Source organism: Protopterus annectens, chromosome 1.part1 (assembly GCF_019279795.1).
Source record: "Protopterus annectens isolate FY-2018-M chromosome 1.part1, PAN1.0, whole genome shotgun sequence".
NCBI classification, from domain to species: Eukaryota; Metazoa; Chordata; order Ceratodontiformes; family Protopteridae; genus Protopterus; species Protopterus annectens.
The window spans coordinates 1,566,646,938-1,566,667,039 of NC_056726.1; the positions used below are offsets into that span (position 1 = coordinate 1,566,646,938).

General features: G+C 37.5%; 1 protein-coding gene across 3 annotated transcripts in view; it reads left to right on the plus strand.

Moving 5' to 3' along the window:
• The window catches only part of LOC122811408 (myomesin-3-like), a 482,129-nt gene that overhangs the window by 59,880 nt on the left and 402,147 nt on the right, over positions 1-20,102 (plus strand). For all 3 annotated transcript variants that reach the window (XM_044083257.1, XM_044083248.1, XM_044083240.1), the window contains exon 2: positions 15,215-15,341. In XM_044083257.1, the coding sequence (XP_043939192.1) occupies positions 15,232-15,341 (110 nt within the window). In that variant the 5' untranslated portion in view covers positions 15,215-15,231. The remainder of the gene's footprint in view (positions 1-15,214; positions 15,342-20,102) is intronic.

Below are 20,102 nucleotides of genomic sequence, written 5' to 3' on the forward strand. Positions count from 1 at the left end.
GCTTTATGTATAAGTGGGATTATATACATGGCAGAAATAAATGATCTGTATTCCCTATGTTTTAACCGTGGTAAAATAATTTCATAAAAATTTGTAAAAAAAAAAAAAAAAAAAGTGCTCAAAAAAAGTGCATGTTGTCGAACAGAACCATGAAACCTAGTTATTTCTTGGCACTGGTACAATCAAAATAGAAAATGTAATGGAGTCTTTGAAAATGAATTAGAAACAAAGAGAAATACAGGTCAAGTAAATCAGTTGCTGCTGAGCCTGTTAGAATTTAAGCATTTGAAACCTCGTTACTTGGCTGCAAGAAGTTATTAATAAGTCAAAAGACATAATTTGCTATTGTTTACATGTGTAAAAATGCTCTTGATTATGCCAAATGTTAAGTTCCTTTAAGTACTAGGTGAAACATCAGGATTCTCTCAAAGATAGAGGAAACAACCAAAGCCTTTGTTTAGAATCAGTTGTGTATCCCATCAGTAGAAAGGTATGGCTTTATGAAGACTTGTTACAGTTCCATGTCTTTTTTTGCATGGCATGGCAACTCTATGACCATAAATAACCACTTTCTTTACTCGGAATCAGTTGCGTACCTCACATGATAGGCAAGTTTTAGGCTCATTAGTAAGTACTAGGCTAGCTTCAAGGTCATTTTAAACCTAGCCAATTTGGTGCTTGAATTAAACCATCCCACTTGGTGTTAGATTGGCCTTATCCATCCCATGGTCAACAATTATATATCATCCCTAGTGAGAATAACTGGGATTATACCATAGATAATTTCAGGGGACCCATACATGAGATAAAGTATTTAGGAGCTTCCTCTAGCCATTAGTAGTACAGAGGGCAGTTCTGGTGTATATTTTTTATTACCCATCCACAGACTGATGTTGCACTTGAATATGGGCAGGGATGAGCTTTATTTACATGGATGTGGATCCTGTTCCAGAGCAGTGGTGTCCTCTGCAAGATACAAGCCATTCTGTTGATGTTGCAGAAGAGGTTTAGATCCCTAGACCAAGTACGTCTGATGTTGAGGCATTTGCATGCAAGCTTGCAAATTTCTTGGTAACCTAAGGACCTATGATCACTTAAGTAACCCTGTTAAAGCTACTGAAACCTCCACAATTATTCAAAGGCTGTGTTCAATGTGAGGTTTAAAGTAATAAAATATAAACTGTATTTATGGTGCTAACTGTGGACTTTTAAATCATTTGGCAACATCTGGCTTTTTTTTTTTGCTCCCTCTCCCTGCAGCTGACCATCAGATCCTCTCCTCTCCTCCTTCATCAGGTCTCCCACATCCACTTTAACTTCCCCTGGGCTTAACTTGACCTGTGTCTGGGGCAGGTAAGGAGACTGAAGATGTTGGTGCAGTGTCATATTGCTGCCAGGGAGTGTGACCTATTACTCACTTCCCCTATGGCAGCCTTGCAAACTCCACAACTGCTACATTTGGGAGGTGCATGCATACTTCTGCACAAGTACAGCCTTCTGTTCATATAATATACCTCTTGCCATGCCAAGCCCACCTGGATCTTAATGCTCCTGTTGCAGTGAGCCTAGGCTGCTTCCCCCACACCCAGGATGAGTGAGCCAGCAACAGCTGCTTACTCCCACATCCCCCCGCATCAGTTTCCTCCAGTTCCTATATCGCCACTCAAACATGGGTTGCCTAGGGCATAGCAAGGATTCTATTCCTCTGCGCTATGAGGTTGGAACATTTGGCAACATTGTTGATCATGAAGGACCAAACAACTGCTATTAGGAGGGGCAATGGGAATTATAATTCCTTTTTCATGTAGAATCCACATGCAGATGAATTGGTCAAGCAGCAGATCAGTTATTTTAGTTTGGATCATCCTGCCCATCTATACTTCCCATCCCTGGAATGGCTACCCCTGAAGGCATACTTTGAGGCATCCTTAAAGGCAGCCCAGTCCTGAAAGGGAACTATGATAAGCACAGAGTCCCATGCCCTACGTGGTGGAAATGATTATCTTAAGACCCATCTGCTTTTTGCCCAGTATGCGAGTAAGCAATGGCATGCTGCATCCGATGGTTAAAAGTTAGACTAAATAACTTCAGAGATGAGCTTAATGGGTGAGGATAATCAGATCAAAATTCAAATATTAGTCATTTGCTATGAGGCAAGCCCACCCTCTGGTAGACTTAAAAGAGCAGTGACATACAAATGATGGTCATAGCCAAAGTGGATAGCACTTTGTCAGATCATCAATCAGCTATTATCCTAGCATTTATGCAATCCTTTGAGGGATTTGTCATCCATCTTGAACCAAGCAGTCAGTATGTAATTTAGAGCACAGACTAGTTAGGTGCTATACTCAAAATTCCAAAAGGGATTATTTATTTATTTGTTTTCCAGGGTAGAGTGCTGATCTGCATGGACCTTTTTCAGACTCAGTGCAGGTGCTCTGTCTGGTTAAATGACTTGCTCAGAGTCACACAGTTAGGCAATGGGGGCTGAGGGAATCAAACCTTGCACCTCTGGACCACACAAAAAAGCCTCATTAACAGCTCCTTAATTCTCTAAGACAACTGCCAGACAAGGGAGTTAAACAATCCCAATGGCACTGCAGAAGAAGTGATGGGTATATAATTTATTTATTTTATTTTATTTATTTATTTATTTACATTTGATTACCAGGTAGTGTCCAACTGGACCAGAAGCCCATTTTCAGCAGAGACCTTGGGAGAAAAGCTCCAAAGAAGATTACATAGTTATACAGTTATACAGATGAAATTTATAGAAAACATAAAATAAACAATAAAAGTTCAAAGTAAGATCCTTAACATTGTATCTATAAAGCATATAACAATAATAACACAATAAGCTTATACAATTCATACATACAAAACAATATATATATATATATATATATATATATATATATATATATATATATAGATAGATAGATATATATATATATATGTATATATATATTTTTTTTTATAGGATAAAAATATCAAAACTGAGGGTAAGAAGGCTCATTGCCAAGAAATAACGACAATGGGAAGTGGTGAGAAAGAAGGTAGACAGTAAGGGGTAAGATTAGTTAGTCTGGGGGAGAACAGTAATGCTGCAAAACCCTATGTTTCCAATGGTTTATCAGCAGATTTTTTAAAGAAGCCCTCTTGGACATACTAGATGCCTTGTTAGATTATTATTAATATGGTTCTCAGCAGAGGATTTAGATTTGAAAAACCTATTACTCTACAAACTTGTTAAAGGCTCATTAAGGCCTGAAAACGTTTAACCCATTTTAGCCTGTATGTTAAAATCTTGATGAAGATAATCTCCAATAAAGAGACCATCTCTTCTGAGCCAGATTGGAGAAAAAAAAACATTATTTGACACTTGTAGTAGATAGACTGGGGATAGTACGATCTGTTTTTTGAGATCGGAAGCCTATGGCAAAGTTGCTCTCAAACCCACAAACAGGGATTTACTTTTATGAGCCCTAAAAATTTCCTATATCTCCTGTCAATTGAGAATTTTTCAAGTGAAGGATAATACATTTTACTTTTATTACACCAGCCTAGGTTACCACAGTATTACCAGAGCACTTCTGATTAGTGTTGGAGGACCACCCATAAGATGATCAGAGACTGATCACACACATTTGTGACTTGCCCTCAACTTTATTCTTCTTGGACAGAGGTTAAAGGCACTCACAGTTTTATGTACTGAAGTTAAATCTTTTACAGTTCCCATTATGTTTAGTGTGTTAATATCTTCTCCGGTCCATATGTCACAAATAAGAATGTGGGTAGAAAGTACATAAACAGATTATATAAAGATGACAACAGTTTCTTCAAGGAAGGGTACTTTACACACAACAGTGTGATTATGGGATAAACTGAATGTCTGTTTTGAAAATAATCCCACTGTTTGCAATGAGACATGTGATGAAGTTTTTACATGTTACTTTCGTCCTCAACCTGTAATTAGTATGTTTACATGACAAATTCACTTCATATTTTTCAGTGTATTTCATGCCTGACTGCAGGTCTTATTTCTTTCTTTTTCCCCTGGCTCTTTGCTTTCTGACCCTCCTTTTTCTAGTTTTAACTTGTTCAAGAAGTACATCAAAAGTGAGATAAACAGCTCACACTTGTCCAGTTGTCATCCCAGATTTGATTTATGGGTGCTAGGAGTAAGGGAGACTTACTGTGTTTCCTGTTAAATATACTGCTTTCCTTCAACAGGCTGAACACTCCAGCAGACATTTTGCAGACAGATTTTGCAAAAAAGTCTCTATTCTTTAGTGTAATTTGTTTCAAGACATAGGATGAACGGGCTTCATGCTAATATTTACTGACTCAGCTTAGTCCGTAAACTTACAAATTATTGATAATTTCTAAGCTTTCTGCTTCCTGATCTTAAATCAGGCTAATTAATGGTCCTCACTCTCCCTCCTGTCACTGTTGGCTGTATTTCACTAGAAATCTCTAAACAGTTCCTTTTTTTTCTTTCCTAGATCATTGACATCCAAATATCAGCTGCCATCACTATCCATCATCCAGCTGATCTGTGTCTCCCTCATGCTGCACTGTATAAGCGATTTGCTGGTCTCTTGTCAGGAACTTCAGTGCTGCAAATCAAAAGGAGAACTGTCCTTCTTTATCATAGAGGCAGGAGAGCTTTGGACCCATGTCTTTCCTTTCCAGTAGTTGACAGAACAGAGTACTTGGATTTTATCCTGATCTGATTGCCTCATAATATCATAAACAAGATATTTAGTGTGTTATAAACCACCCATGGAAAAATTGCAAAAGGGTGGCAGTTGATCTTTCTTTACTTGCTAGCAAATTTACAGCACTAAGGAGGATATGGGTTTCTTATGTGTAATTCAGATGGTTTTAGACTCTACCAGACCCTCATGATTCACTTTATGCAAGGTCTAACAAAACATTCTGAAATTTATGGGAGAGAGGGGGGGGGCATGAATGGCCCAGATCAGTCTCTTTACTCATAAGAAATGTGAACCATTTCAGATTTTTTTTAACATAAATGAGTGCCAGATGGCATGTGTATTGTAAACTAGCTGGGTGATCCTTAAGCTCAATCACAGACAAACTCTTTGGGCTGAGCTTGAAGACAACCCTTTCAATCAAAGACAGACAAGCTCCACATTTGGAAACTGGAAGGTGTGAGTATGTAATGAGTGCTCACATTTTGAGCAGTTGTGATAAATGAGTAGAAGCCCACCATGATGATGAAGCCCACCATGATGACTGGGTAGTGTATGAAACAAACTCCCTGAAGCCCACCATGATGATTGGGTAGTGTATGAAACAAACTCCCTGAAGCCCACCATGATGACTGGGTAGTGTATGAAACAAACCCCATGAAGCCCACCATGATCACTGGGTAGTGTATGAAACAAACTCCCTTAGGATATGGAATACCCAGCCCCACCACTGACTGGAAACCCTTTAAAGAAGGAAGCTGGATGGAAAAAGTGATTTACACCATCTTTGTTTTTGGAATAAGTGAACATTTTCTCCTCAAGACAACTAAGGCCATCAGTCAAAGAAGCACTAGAAATAACTGCAACTGAGGCCTCCAGAGAAAGGTGTACTGCAAATAATTACAACTGAGGCTTCAGACAATGGTATATTGAAAATCACTACAACTAAGGCCTCCAGAAATGGTGTTCTAAAAATAACTACAACTCTGGATTCTGTCTAAAGATGCACTAGATATAACTACAACTGAGCTCCAGACAAAAGTGTACTGGAGATAATTAAAACAGATGCCTGAGGCTTTTGGTAATGACGTAGATTGCATAAACCTGTAGCCAGGATACATGGGGAAAATAAGTTGGGGGGAGCAGCCAGTCAATGGCATTGATGCAGAGCATTTGAAAACCCATTACAGAAGTAAACATTTCAGACAATGCTCTTTACAGCATATCCTAATGGCATTCAAAATTATGTTATATTTAAATTGGGTGTGATGACAGGAGGGGCAGGCATGGCATTAACTGCTAGAACTGCATTGTCTAGTCAGGAAAAAGTGGTAATGCTTCTCTATCCAGTTGAAAATAAAGCTCCAATTGCACTGGATGCCCATAGATTTATTAACAGGGGATGGATTTGTCTGTCAAATTATAGATGTTTTGCAAATACAGACAACTTTTTGCACATATAATACTATCCTTCTGTGATGGCTTGGTGGTTAACTACTGTGACTATGGTGTATAGGGTCCTGGGTTCAAGACCTGCGTGGCTGCTTATTTTTCTAGACAGGGGTCCAGGGAAGTATATAAATAGTGTGGGAAGAAATAGCCAGGGAATTGTTATTGCTAGGCTTGTATAGGCCCTAGGGCCAATAGCCTAGTACTAACCTATGAACCTATGAATCCTTAAGCTCAAGTAGCCTGGAACTAAATATTACTGATGGTGATAGGATTCTTGCACAATACCAATAATAAACCATGGCACTGGACACTATGAGGTTTTCCTTCTGTTGAAGCTTTCTCTGAAAAAGAAAGGGTACAAGGTTTCTGCTGCAAGGAAACACTTAACACTTCAGATTGTTAAAGCAATGAATGTTCTCCAGAAAAATATTTATTTCTTTGTCACACCTTGCTAACTAAAACCTTATTGACCAGTGTATTTGAAATTTCTTTTTACTGACCAGTATTTGAACATTAATCTTAAAAAATGTATGTCAGTTTGAAATATTTCTGCCTTTCTGCCTAAGAACTACAGAAACCATATGAATTTCCTAAAAGGAGTTTAAATTAGATTATTAGTCTCATGACATTTGGTGATGTTCCCTAATAAGCTGTTTCTGTTGTGTTCTCATAAGATACTGTGATGTATGGTGTCTGCTACTCACCAAGACTGTATAATCTCTGTGTGATCTTTAAATAAGTTAATAAAATTAATAAGGAGAAATTTTCCTTCCTGGGGGAGTCATTTAATTATAGTTATAAAACATACTGCCTTAAATATAAAATCAACAGTTGTAGTACGGTCTGAGCATACACCTTGTCGACAGCTGTTTTGGCTGACAAAAGTTATTGAATGTACTTTTGATTGAGTACAGGAAAAAGTGAATTGCAGAACAGTGACTTTACTTCTTTCTGCAGTGTTTCCCTTTTTATTGTGGTCATGCAATTGTAGAGTTAGTGTATGTAAGTTAGAGAGTGTGGCGGTAGAAACACCATGTTGAGGGTGTAAGGGTGTAAAATAACTGTTTTTATGGTCTTTTTTTTATTCCAATTGAAAATAAAGTTGTGTGTTTTTGAAGTACCTAAGACGATGTTGCTTTTGATTATCTGTATAGTCAGTGCAACAGGATTAATATAACTGCATGTCAGTTATTGATACAATAATCAGAATCAACAACTCCCACTAATCATTCAACTATGGAGTGAGAAACTAGACAAGTATGTCTCTCTGAGCTCAGCACACCTAGTTTAAAAATATTCCTCTTCAAGAAACAAGTTGACTCTGCTGTTTAGTGTATTATGTATTGTGTAGATTGTAGCAAACTCCTAACAGAGTAGCCTCATCTATCTAGAGACATCAGTTATCAATAGCATAACTTCCCTACCCCAATCACTACACATGCAGAAAGACCATGGCAGTTTTTGAAACAGTGAAGTGGATTTGCATTCCAAGTTCTCTGTGAAGACTCATCTAAGTTCAGCTGCTTTGTTTAAGGCATAACCTCTCAACCCCCAAACAATCACTACTCAGCAAGAAAGACCATCAGGTTTTTTGAAACAGTGAAGTGCATTTGCATTGTTTTGTGTGAGGACTCATCTAAGTTCAGCAGCTTTGTTTAAGTAAGCAGAGCCCATCTTGTTTTTGCTAGGAGTTATGGCTACTTGTTATTACATAAGGATGTCCCTGGAGAATGCTGCCTATATGTCTCCTTATATCAGAATATAGTTGGCTCCCCTGCTGTCCTTGATACACATACTCCTTCAGTGCTGTACCTACTCAGGGGGGTGCAGACCAAGAACAATTATTACTGCTGCATACCCAAGAAAGGGCCAAAGGGTATAAGAACTTCTCCTTTTTTTGAGTTAGAGCAGGGAATCTTGGACTCAGCTGTGAAATACAATTGGTCTGTCTTGTTGCTGCATTGTTCTCTGTGGTGTGCTTTTCATAACCTTCCCCAGTTTCATTTGGTAATCCTACACTCTTCATTCCCTTCAGAAAGATCATAATAATTCCAAATTGTCCCTAGTTGTATTGTACTAGAGCATCTCTTAATACTTCTCTTACACTCTATACTTGTCAAAAGATTTGTCTACCTTTATTTCAGCTGTTTACGTTCACAAAGAATGCTTACCTTCGATGCTAGAGATTATTTGGTTGAAATGGGGTTACATTAACAGGGTCCCCACTCCACTCTGGCTCAGTCTGCTGCTCTACCATACCCCCGCAATTTCCACCCTCCCCTCTACTTCTAGATTTACACATTCACAACTCCACCCCCAACAACCACAACCAATCACAATAGACCTCATATATATAATCCTCAACCAATAGGAGCTAACATATAATTCACTCTCTTTTGCTATTTTAAAAAGTAACTTATCTTTACTTATGTCCCAAAGCTTTTAACCCATTATATCATACTAGCAGTTATATACTATACAGTTAAAAATTATATTATCTCATGCTCTCCTAGTTACTGTCCTCTGCTTTCTAGCCTATCTCACCAAATATCATACTTTCCTACTACAGATATATGCCTCACCCACTTAAGCACACCTACCCAACAAATCCCCAGCCCACCTCTCCTGTACAATATCACCCAACCTCTCTCTCTCATCCACCACAGATTTATTCAGCTACACATATATATAAAACTGAGCTACTCAACCACCAGGGCACCAATAAAACTAAAGCAAATCCTTTTCTGTTATATACTATCCTACACAAAATAATCACTCAATTAATCAATGGAGATATTCACCCAAACTTTGTCTCCCTCCATTAGCAACTCTACCCTGACCAAACCACATCCAATGGCCACACTGTTAACCATACTTCTCAACCTCTGAGACAAAGAAATCTGGACGAAGCCAAAAATAATGGGGGGATAAGGCCCAAAAATAGGGACAGATTTTAAATATTGGTCTTATAAATTTAGAAAGTTGCTAGAATTACAAGATTTGTGTCAGCATGTATTTTCTGAAGGATATGAAGTCTGAAACTCACATGTATGTCATTATTTAGTGACTTTAATCCACAGTGATTTGCCAGAAAACCACAAATTTTATGAGGAACAAAGCAAACTACGAGGCAAAAATCTGGGTATTCTGCAAAAATCTGGACAGTTGAGAGGTATTCTGCTAACACACAGTTATCCTCCAAACATAACATCCTCTTGTTACACACGAACCCGAGAAGCATGTGAAATAACAATCATGACATCAATACCTGCTTCCCTATCCACTCTCCCGATATAGTCATTGCCACAAAAATCCAGCTAAAACCAGAAATACCAGATAATAACATCATCCTTTCAGGATTTCATATATTCCCTATTGATAGGATAAACAAATGACTAGGAAGCTTTACAATTCTCTATAAACGCTCCCAAAATATATCTCTACTTCAACAACAGTTCCCAAAATTGAACAATGCTGAGATCATTTTGGCAAATTAATAATAATAACAACGGTCTGTATCCTACCTTTATATATCCCACTAGGTAACAACATCAATACTGCTGACAATCTCATTAACTGACTATCTCCTAATGTCCAATATGAAACCCACATCCAAGGAGACTTAAACATAGACTTGTAGCTAATAAACAGTACTATACCAACAGAATCTGTAAATTTATATGGCTTTACTCAATTAATTTCATCCCCCACTAGAGCAGACAAAAACTCCAGCAGCCAATCAACTTTAGACTGGGTGCTCCCCAATAAACCAGACAAAGTAATTGCACTTGGATGCCTACCAGGCACCATAAGTGATCACCTGCCAAAGTATGCTATTAGAAGCTATAACAGCCAGGACAAGCAAATTGTACAATCAATATGATAATCAACCAATTTCAACAAATGCACCTATATTAAAAAAGTATCTTAATATAACTGAAATATATTAAAATCCATGCTTCTAGACTCTGCAGTCTCCCACTTGAATGACATTTGCCTACAAATCCTTAATGACTTAGTTCTAGTCTGCAATAAAAGAGTCAGATCTAACCCTGTACCATGGATAACTAAGGAAACAAAACAACTAATGGTAGAATGTGACAAAACTTGATACAGGCATTTGCACAGCTATGAAACCTTACTAAACTACATAGCAATATAGATAAACAAACCTACTATAATAAACTTTAGCATAAAATTCAAAAAACCCAAAATATTCTGGTCATCCGTAAATAGGATGCTACACCCTGGTCAAACTACGCAATGACCAGTAACTGCATTGAATCAATCTCCAACTGGTTTAACAACTACTTTATGCTGACCACACTGTCCTTAGAAGTGGCAAGATCAACATGAGCTACCTCTTTCTCATCAACAAAACCAAGTCTCTCTCATCACTTCAACCTTGCACCATACCTACCCTTACTATTAAAAAAAATCTATTTAAATTGAAACCCACCACCTTCGCAGTTGACAAAACCTATCAGAATATCTGAAAATAGCTGCTGATCTCATTGCTTCTGCCATCTCTGTACTAGTAAATAGGTCCATATCTGAACAATATGTTCCTGCCATCTAGAAACATTCCTATATTATTTCATTACACAAAGTAGGTGCATCAGTCGGCTTTAACAATTATAGACCCATAGCAATACTCTCTCCAGTTTCAAAATTCCTTGAAAAGTGCATCCATGCACAACTAACAATATCTCAGCCCCAATAACCTGCTTTCAAAACACAGCAATGTTTCAGACCCCATCACAGTGCAACCAGTGTCCTACTGCATTTTGCTAATACTATAAATTAGCTTAGAGATCATGACAAACTTGTGTCAACCATGTTTATAGACATATCTAAAGCATTCAACACAGTATCACATCAACATTTACTCTCTGAACTTGTTTCTACTGTAGCTCACCACCACACAAGGAAAGAAGCCACTGATTACCTTTATATTTTATTAAAATTATAGTCCAGTCCAATAGTAGATCCACAATGTAGTCCCACAAAACAGGTAAAATAAGCACACACTGGATCCAATAAAATCTGGTTAGCAGCAAACACAAAGCATAAAATGCAGAATCCTCTAGCGCCTCGGCTCTTCAGCCTTTACATAGTATATCCCTATTTCACATATTCTGTCTTTAAATAGCATGATTACAAACAATTAACCAATCACAGACTTAAATTAATTAAAGAAAACATTTCCAATGACATTCTTGATTCATTCCATATGGAATTAAAGTGTTAAACTTTAGAATTAAAGTAGATTCTAACTTCCAAAGTTGTCTCTTAATATCAAAGTCATACATTTGTAGTACTTGCCCCAAAAGTGTAGCTTGTAAGCCTTGTATATTTCCACTGTGACATTCTTTAAAATGTGATGCAACAGGACTTTCTTCTTTTCCCTACTTAACATCCCTAACACGTTCCTTCAATCTTTGTTTGAAACTTTTTTTACTTTCCCTATGTATACCTTACCAAAGGGACATTTCAAACCATAAACTAGTCCAGTACTGTCACAGGAAAATCTCCCTTTGCATGTAAAATACTTTTTATTAATTTTATCACAACTTTTTACTACATACTGGCAGCAACTGCATTTTCCTCAAGGGAAAGTACCTGTTGCACCTACCGCCAAACTCCTATGACTTACAGGCAGCTGAAACTTGTCATGCACCAAGAAATCTCTTATACTTCTACCTTTTGAATAAGAAAACATGAGATACTAATTTGCTCTTTTGTTAAGGAATTTATTGTTTTCTAAAATACCCCAATGATATTTTACCACATTTATTAAAACTTCTGTAAACACTGTATATTTGGTCACATAACATCATTTTTGTTTGTCCTGTTGATGCACTCTGCCTTGCATGGTATACCTGCTTTTAGTATTATTTTGTTCTACTACCCTCCTTTTATTTTCTTCCACCACTGTTTCCGTGTAACCTCTAGTTACAAATGTGTGTGCTGTTTTTTTCTATTTCTTTCTCTTCTCACACTCTTTTTTTATCACTACATATTCTTTTTATTCTAAGAAATTCCCCATAGGGGATAGATTTAATGGTGTGTGTGTGTGGGGGGGGGGGGGGGTGACAGCTTTCCCCATGCAGTATATGACCTTTTTCTTCTTCTTTTCCCGGTTCCCGGGGTTACACAGCAGACAACAGACTGTCCACTCATGATTAGCAGTGAAATTTTACAGTGTCGAGTTAAACTTTCTATGTAAACTTGTTTGTATTCTACCATCATTAATACCTTGCAAAGTTATATCAAGAAAATTTACTTTAACACCTGTCTGTATTCTATCAAACTTGATATTATAGGAATTTATCTGAATCTTTTGCACAAACGTATTCACTTCTTCTCACTCCCCTTCACAAATGAATATTAAATCATCTATAAATCTATAATAACGTATGACATATTTCCTAAAAAATTCATTACTATATACATACTTGTTTTCAAATATGCCCATGAAAAGATTTGCATACATGGAGGCAAAACCTGCCCCCGTGGCTGTTCCACGAAGCTGCCTATAAAGTTCCCCATTGAACTCAAAGATGTTACTATTTAAACAAAAATGTATTAGTTCAATAATAAAATGTGTTTTAGGCAAGTCCTTATAAAAAATAATATTGCTTCTAAACCATGTACATGTTCAATATTTGTATATAAACTGTTAACATCCATAACAATGAAAAATATGCCCTTCTTCCAGTTTACATTTCTGATTTTACTTAAAAAATCAAAGGAATCTTTGATACATGACCTTAGCTTCTCTGCTTCTTCTTTCAAGTAGGAATGGAAAAAAAGAACTAAGTTATGTGTAAAATAACTACATGCAGAGACTATGGAATGTTCTGGTGGGTACACTAAACTTTTGTATATTTTAGGGACACAAAAGAAGTATGCCATAGTGTTATCTTTAACTGCAATTTTTATATAAATCCTCTTGTGAGAAATGTGTTAGTCTTAACCCCTTCATTAGCAGTTATTTGTATCTAATTAGTGCTTCTTGATAACATCCTAGCTCCACCAAGGCATAAACTTTAACATTCTTTAAATGAGCATAACACATATTCAGATACTGATTATAATGAAGCACCACTAATTTACCCCCTTTATCTGATGGTTTAAACACCAATTCCCTATTTTCAGTTAACTTTAATAGACTTTTCCATTCTTGTCTACTTAAATTATATTTAACTTCTTTCTTGTTTTTATTCACTTTTTCAAGTTCTTTATCTATTGAAAATTGTAAAGCAGAAGAAAATTGCTGTATATTTTCATCCCTACACACAGGAATAAAATCACTTTTGTATGTCACATTTTCCGTGTTTAACTTGCAATAAGCATCAGTTTCTAAATCAGAAACACATGAATGAAATTCATTTAGATCATCTTCACTGTCCAAATTGTTTTCATGAATTACATCTGTATCCTGTGCAAAAAAAAGATTTTAAGTACTGTTTTCTAATACATTTAAACACTTCAATTTTCAGATCATACCCTCTAGGAAAAGCCGTGGGAATAAACTTTAAACCTTTATTTAACAGTACTGCATCAGTATCTGATACAATTTATCCAGACAAATGTACTACACAATCATTAGTTACAACATTTAACTCAGTACCACGGTTTCCGTTGTACTTTCTCAATACTCCCTTCCATGGTTCCTTAGCTATCTGTCTGAAAGAAAACAAGCAGTCAACCGGCACCAGGATTATTCTCCATTTCAGCTTGTCTCCAGAGGAGTCCCACAAGGCTCAATACTGAGATCACTCCTCTAAATCTTTATAAATAAACTCTATAGGACCACAACGTGCAAGCATTCTCCAGTACACCAGTGATCCACCATTAATATGTGCAGCCCCAACTCCCTCCAAACTCCAGGGATTTACCCAAACTTTTTTCGCCCTATAGCAACCTGGCTAAAAAAATCATGCCTGTTCCTTAAACCTAACAAAACAAAAGTAATGCTCTATGCTCTTCACTGTGCAAACAACATAACAACCAAAAGCAATCTTTCCTAATTACATCAGCAAACAATACTAAAATAGAAATAGTTACACATGACAAACTCCTAAGAGTTGTCATAGGCAAAAATCTCGGATTTAACTACCATACCTTCCAAATCATAAAATAAGACCAATCAGAAACTGGTCTGCTTCTGTAGAGCACAACACTTCCAATGCAGGTACATGCTGATCACAATAAAACCTGCACAGGTGCATGCTGATCACAGTAAAGCCTGCACTGGTGCATGCTGATCACAATAAAACCTGCACAGGTACATGCTGATCACAATAAAACTTGCTCAGGTGCATGCTGATCACAATAAAACCTGCACAGGTGCATGCTGATCAAAATAAAACCTGCACAGGTGCATCCTGTTGAGTTACTGCAAGGGCTATATTAGTCAAAGATGGAAATTTTAAAACATGGGCCTTGTATACTGCAACTGATTGTGCGGATTAATATTTGTTCACACCTGTACTCAGTTTCCACAATACAGTGTAGATGGGTTCACTGATATAAATCAGTGCATTGAAAGACTGAATTGTAAGGTCTGGATGAATACAAGTATGAATCTTTTTAAATCCAAATCCCAAAATCAGCTACCCTCATGCAGGACATAGGATTCGTAATCAGAGCTGTTTCTGATTCCTGTCCATTCCTGTTAAATGCATCAATATTTGATTTGCCTTTTGATATCTTTATGTATTCCTCTGGTAAAGGACATTCCAGACATAAAAGTCAAATGAAGTATTAAAAAAATAAACTAACATTGTCAAGTCTTTTTTTTTATTTATCAGGTAGGTTTACTGTCTATGAAATAAGAATTACTATCATTCACTGATATATTTACACAGTCGTTTTCAGTTCACTAAAATTGCACCATTCCCTAAGAAGTACTGTAATGTCATTTGTAGCCCACTACAATGTAAGGTATGGTTACTTCCTTTGCTTTTTGAGTTAACATAAAACTAAACTGTAAAACATGCAGAATAAGCACTCCTGTATATTTGATTTCTCTCCAGATAGTCTTTGAGCCACCATGGCAACAGCTAAAGCGGTTTCATACCGATCCCAAGAAAAGCACACCAGTCAAACTTCTCAAAGCTTTAAAACCTCAACTTCAACTACAAAGAGGAAGTTCAAATCCAGGTAAGGTGACTTTTCTATAACCTACACTTTGAATATGAATGATAATTCTGTATCTGAAAGTCATTGGACAGTACAGATAAGATTCTTTTTTATATCAAACATACATTATTTTTATTTCATTGTGTTTAAACCATTTAATACATCCATCAGTCAGAAGAAACAAAGAGAACTAGGTCACCAAAAAGGTTGTTCATTTAGTTGGCTGTGTCACTTTTCAATGTATCACAAATTTACCTGCCTATTCATTTGAACAGGTTTGTTCAAACAATTTTTATACCTTACCTCAAGCTTTTATAATTTCAAAACTTGTTATATTAGTTAAAGGTATAAGTACCCTAAATTAATGTGTAGACAGCTTGCCCTCAGTTTGAAAGAATGGTCTCAAAGGATAGTGACTTGAAAAAACTAAGTCAGTTAGTCATACAACATCCAAAAATAATCACTCTTTATTTTATCTACGTTTGCATTATCAGGGCAGCAATTTTCATTGTACAGTAAACTCTCAGTTAACCAGCACCAAAGGGATTGGTAGATGCCGGATAAGTATAGTCTCTGGTTGCTTGAGAGATACTATTAAAAACAGACCTGACAAATACTGTACCCTATACTATACCATACCATCCCATAAGCACTGTATTGATTTGATTTTAATATTGAAATACAGTAATTAAAAGCCTGGCTGGAACAATAATATTTTAAACTTATATTTCTGCTAGAAAGCATGGCATGCGGAATGGTTTTCATTGGTACACTAGGTGGATTGGAATTGAATGGAGAGAGAGAGAGAGAGTGAATGCATGTATGGAAGCAGAAGCAACTGAGTGAATGCATGTATGAAAGCAGAAGCAAAAGTGTGTAAGAGATCGAAGAGATGTGTGAAAGCTGAAGAAAGTGTATGTGAGAGATTGGAGAGAGAAAGAGTGAGTGAATGCATGTATGAAAGCTGAAGAGACTGTGTGTGTGAGATCAGAGAGAGAATGTGCAATCTGATGCAAACTGACTGAGTGAGTATAGGAGTGAATGCTGACATTTTAGCGATTTGACTTGTTTGGTTTGACTTGTTCTCAGGTTGGGGAGAGAGGGAGTTTATTTGTATCTTCCTTTTTAAAACTCTCAAATTCTAAAAATGTAAGGTATGTTTCTGTGGGGGGGCAGAGCAAAGTGCAACACGTGAAAAACTGATTTGTTCATACTGTACTGTATTTGTTCGACTTTTTTCTGGTTGCTTGAGTTCTGATTAAATGTGAGTTTACTATAGTACTAACATCTGACACAACACAAGCTTCCAGGTTTACCCATCTCTTATTCTAAACTTTTTCATTTAACGTTGGCTTGGCATTGGAGTCTTACAAAGTGAAAGTATTACTACGTAGTATGCTGAAAGGTCAGTACCAATATGTAGATATCAGTAAGGCACACAAAATCAAAGAGTACAAAATATAAACCACACATTGTTCAAACCGTTGTGTGTGTCTCTTTCTATCTAATGTGCTATATTGAAAATATATTGCTTAACCAACTCCAGAGTATCTTTTCAGTGTGTGTGTGTGTGTGTGTGTGTGTGTGTGTGTGTGTGTGTGTGTGTGTGCAAATATCTACATACACACATATATATATATATATATATATATATATATATTATATATACACACACACATACACACACTATATACAAATTTATGCACACACACACACACACACACACACATACACATATATAAATATATATATATATATATATATATATATATATATATATATATATATATACACATCTATATGGGATCACTACGAAATACCGAACGCCCAAAATCCCAACGCTGAAAACACTGAGACCAGATGACCGAAACCCGCATTGCAGAAAGACCAGAAGTGCAAAATGCAAAATCCCGATGTTAAGGGATTTTGCATTAGCGCTTCTGGTGTTGTGGTTCAGGTAAGTATGTGTGTGTAAGTGTGTTTGTGAGGGGTGTAGTGTGTGAAAGTGTGTGTTGTGACTGTGGCGTGTGTGAGGGCTGTCATGTGTGGGTGTGAGTTTGCCTTGTGTGTCTGTGCGATCTTGGAGTTAGAATAATAAAGTAAGGGGGTGGGGGGTGCAGGGGGGCTTCCCCCCTACTTATGTCTAGTGTAGGATGCATTGTTTGGTTGTGGGGGGAAAGTGTGTGTGTGTGTGTGTGTGTGTGTGTGTGTACTGTTTGGTTGTGTAACTTTAGCGATTTTGGATTTCGCGGTTTTAAATATTCGGTATTGTGGGGTTTCGGGCATGTGGTCTCGGTGTTTTAAGCATCGGGATTTTGGGCGGTCGGTATTTAGTAGTGATTATATATATATATATATATATGTGTGTGTGTGTGTGTGTGTGTGTGTGTGTGTGTGTGTGTGTGTGTGTGTGTGACCTGCATTTGGTGTAAATGCGGGTTTGTCAACATCTGTTTAATTGACTACATTTAGTCAACATATGCAGATGATCAACAGGTGTGTGAGATCAACAGTCCTCAGGGATTGTGCTTCTTTGTATTAGCTGCTTTGCTCTTCGTTGTGCATAGCGCACCATTGCGCACCACCACAGAGAGGCTGTAACTCTTGGTGGTTATAGATACAAAGCACCAATAGAAGTATTTTCTCTTAGAAGCGTCTGCTATCTAGCCAAGCAGTTCTTGAATAACTCTCAGGTGTTCAGTGAACCATCCAGCAGAGATTTTAACTCTTACCCATCAACATCATACCCTATAGATCCCCTCTTTTATAGACCTCCTACTGTCCACCCCATAGGTTAGTCTTCCTAAAATAGCTCACTGCCTGATATTCCCATCTTTTTCTCCTTATCTGCTGAGATACCAGGTTCATACCTTGCATTATGGACTGTCAGTTTCCCCCTGTTTCTCCTGCCAGCCTGCTGGACATAGATTTTTGAGTCAGCAACCTACCTAAACACCAGAGACCTCCAAAATACAAACATGCTGCACCTAACAAAATACCCATAGTACCCAAAACACATAAAAACACTAGCACCTGTGTCTCATCAAATAAACCCTAAAGGCAATGCACAACTATTTCAAAAGTTTTAGCTATTAGTGACTCTATAGTGAGAAATACAGACACCCCACTCCCTAGGTTGAACAAAGAGAAGGTTATGGTCAGCTGCCTATCTGGTGCAAGGATTCAGCAGATCACACATGCACTCATGTCTCACAACAAGTGCTGTTATGACTCTGTCATAGTACACATTGGTGTGAACGACTTGAGACGTACCTCTCTGGACTATATGAAGAGCGACATAATTGAGCTCTCTGAATATGTGTCCCAGGCAGGTGTGTCCCTAGCTTTGAGCAGCACCCTCACCTAGGATGATACCACAGTATAAACAAAAATGATTGACATCAATAATTGGCTTAGTTTCTGGTCTCATTCTAAGGGGATTCAGTTCCTGTCAGTCTAGGAGGACATGGTGGATAAACCACTCTGCTTTACCAGAGATTGTCTTCACCTGGCACCTTTAGGATTTCAGTTGTTGGCTAAGGCACTTGCCTCCCCATAATGCCATTTTTAAGCAAGGTCACTACAACAAAATTCCTGATGTGAAAATATCATATCAAGGGTCATTCTGCTTAACACTAGGAGTTTAAATCAGAAACTGCACTCTCTGGAAGCACTCCTCTCCCTGGAAAATGTTGACATCTGTGCAGTCACAGAAATCTAGCTGAAGGCCACAGCATGTACCCCAACCTTGCAAGGCTACAATGCCTTCCACACTTTCAGACCACAAATTGAATTTATGAGAACCAAAGTAGGTGGAGTATGTATCTTCATTAAAGATAATTACACCTCTAGACTGGTTAGACAAGAAAACTCTATGGAGCTATTCCATGTCCAACTTACCATGGGTAAGACCCCCCCCCCTTCAGGTCATCATCAGTTACAGGTCCCCTTCCATGAACCAAGGTGCCCACACAGTTTATTTAGACCTACTTAGAATAATTAAAGTACAACCCAACACCCTACTCACGGGGTGACTTCAACTATCCTTCCATTAATTATGAAACTTATATGAGCCCAGACTCACTGGCACAAAAGTCCCTAGACCTTGTTAACTCAAATACCCTGGAACAAATAGTGCACCACCCCACAAAGGGCTCAAATATTCTAGACCTGGTCCTCACCAATATGAGTGACAGATGCAATGCCTCAAGTAGTAATAGCACCAGAACTCCCCAAAGGAGAAGTTAGGTTAAAAAGCTTCACCAAACCTAACTATGCCCTCCTAAGGGAAGGTATATCTGACATCCAAACTCCAGTTTCCATAGAAGGCATTGAAGGCTATACTAAGGTAGATTGATGCCCTGTATAAACATCCAAAGAAATGTATAGACACAGCCTTGCCAGATAGGATTAAAGCAAGAGCCTCAAGAAAAAAAAATCATCTTGGAAGACATCTAGCATTAATAAATGATACAATAAGAGAAAGAAGCTACTGTCTAAAAATACAAAAGTGAGATAAAGAACTGGAAGAGCACCCTCCACAACCTAAACAAGCAAATAACACAACCCATAAAATGTTCAAAGAGGAACTATGAGAAAAATGTAGCTACCATAGCCAAGGATAACCATAAGGATTGCTTCAGCTACATCCGCAACTTAAAAGGGCAGGACTCAGATGTGTGCTGAACTAATTGTGGATGGCATCACACACAATGATCCTACAGAAATTGCAAACCTGTTAGCAGGCAGGATTGGTGAGAAGTTCACCCTCTATCTCCCTAA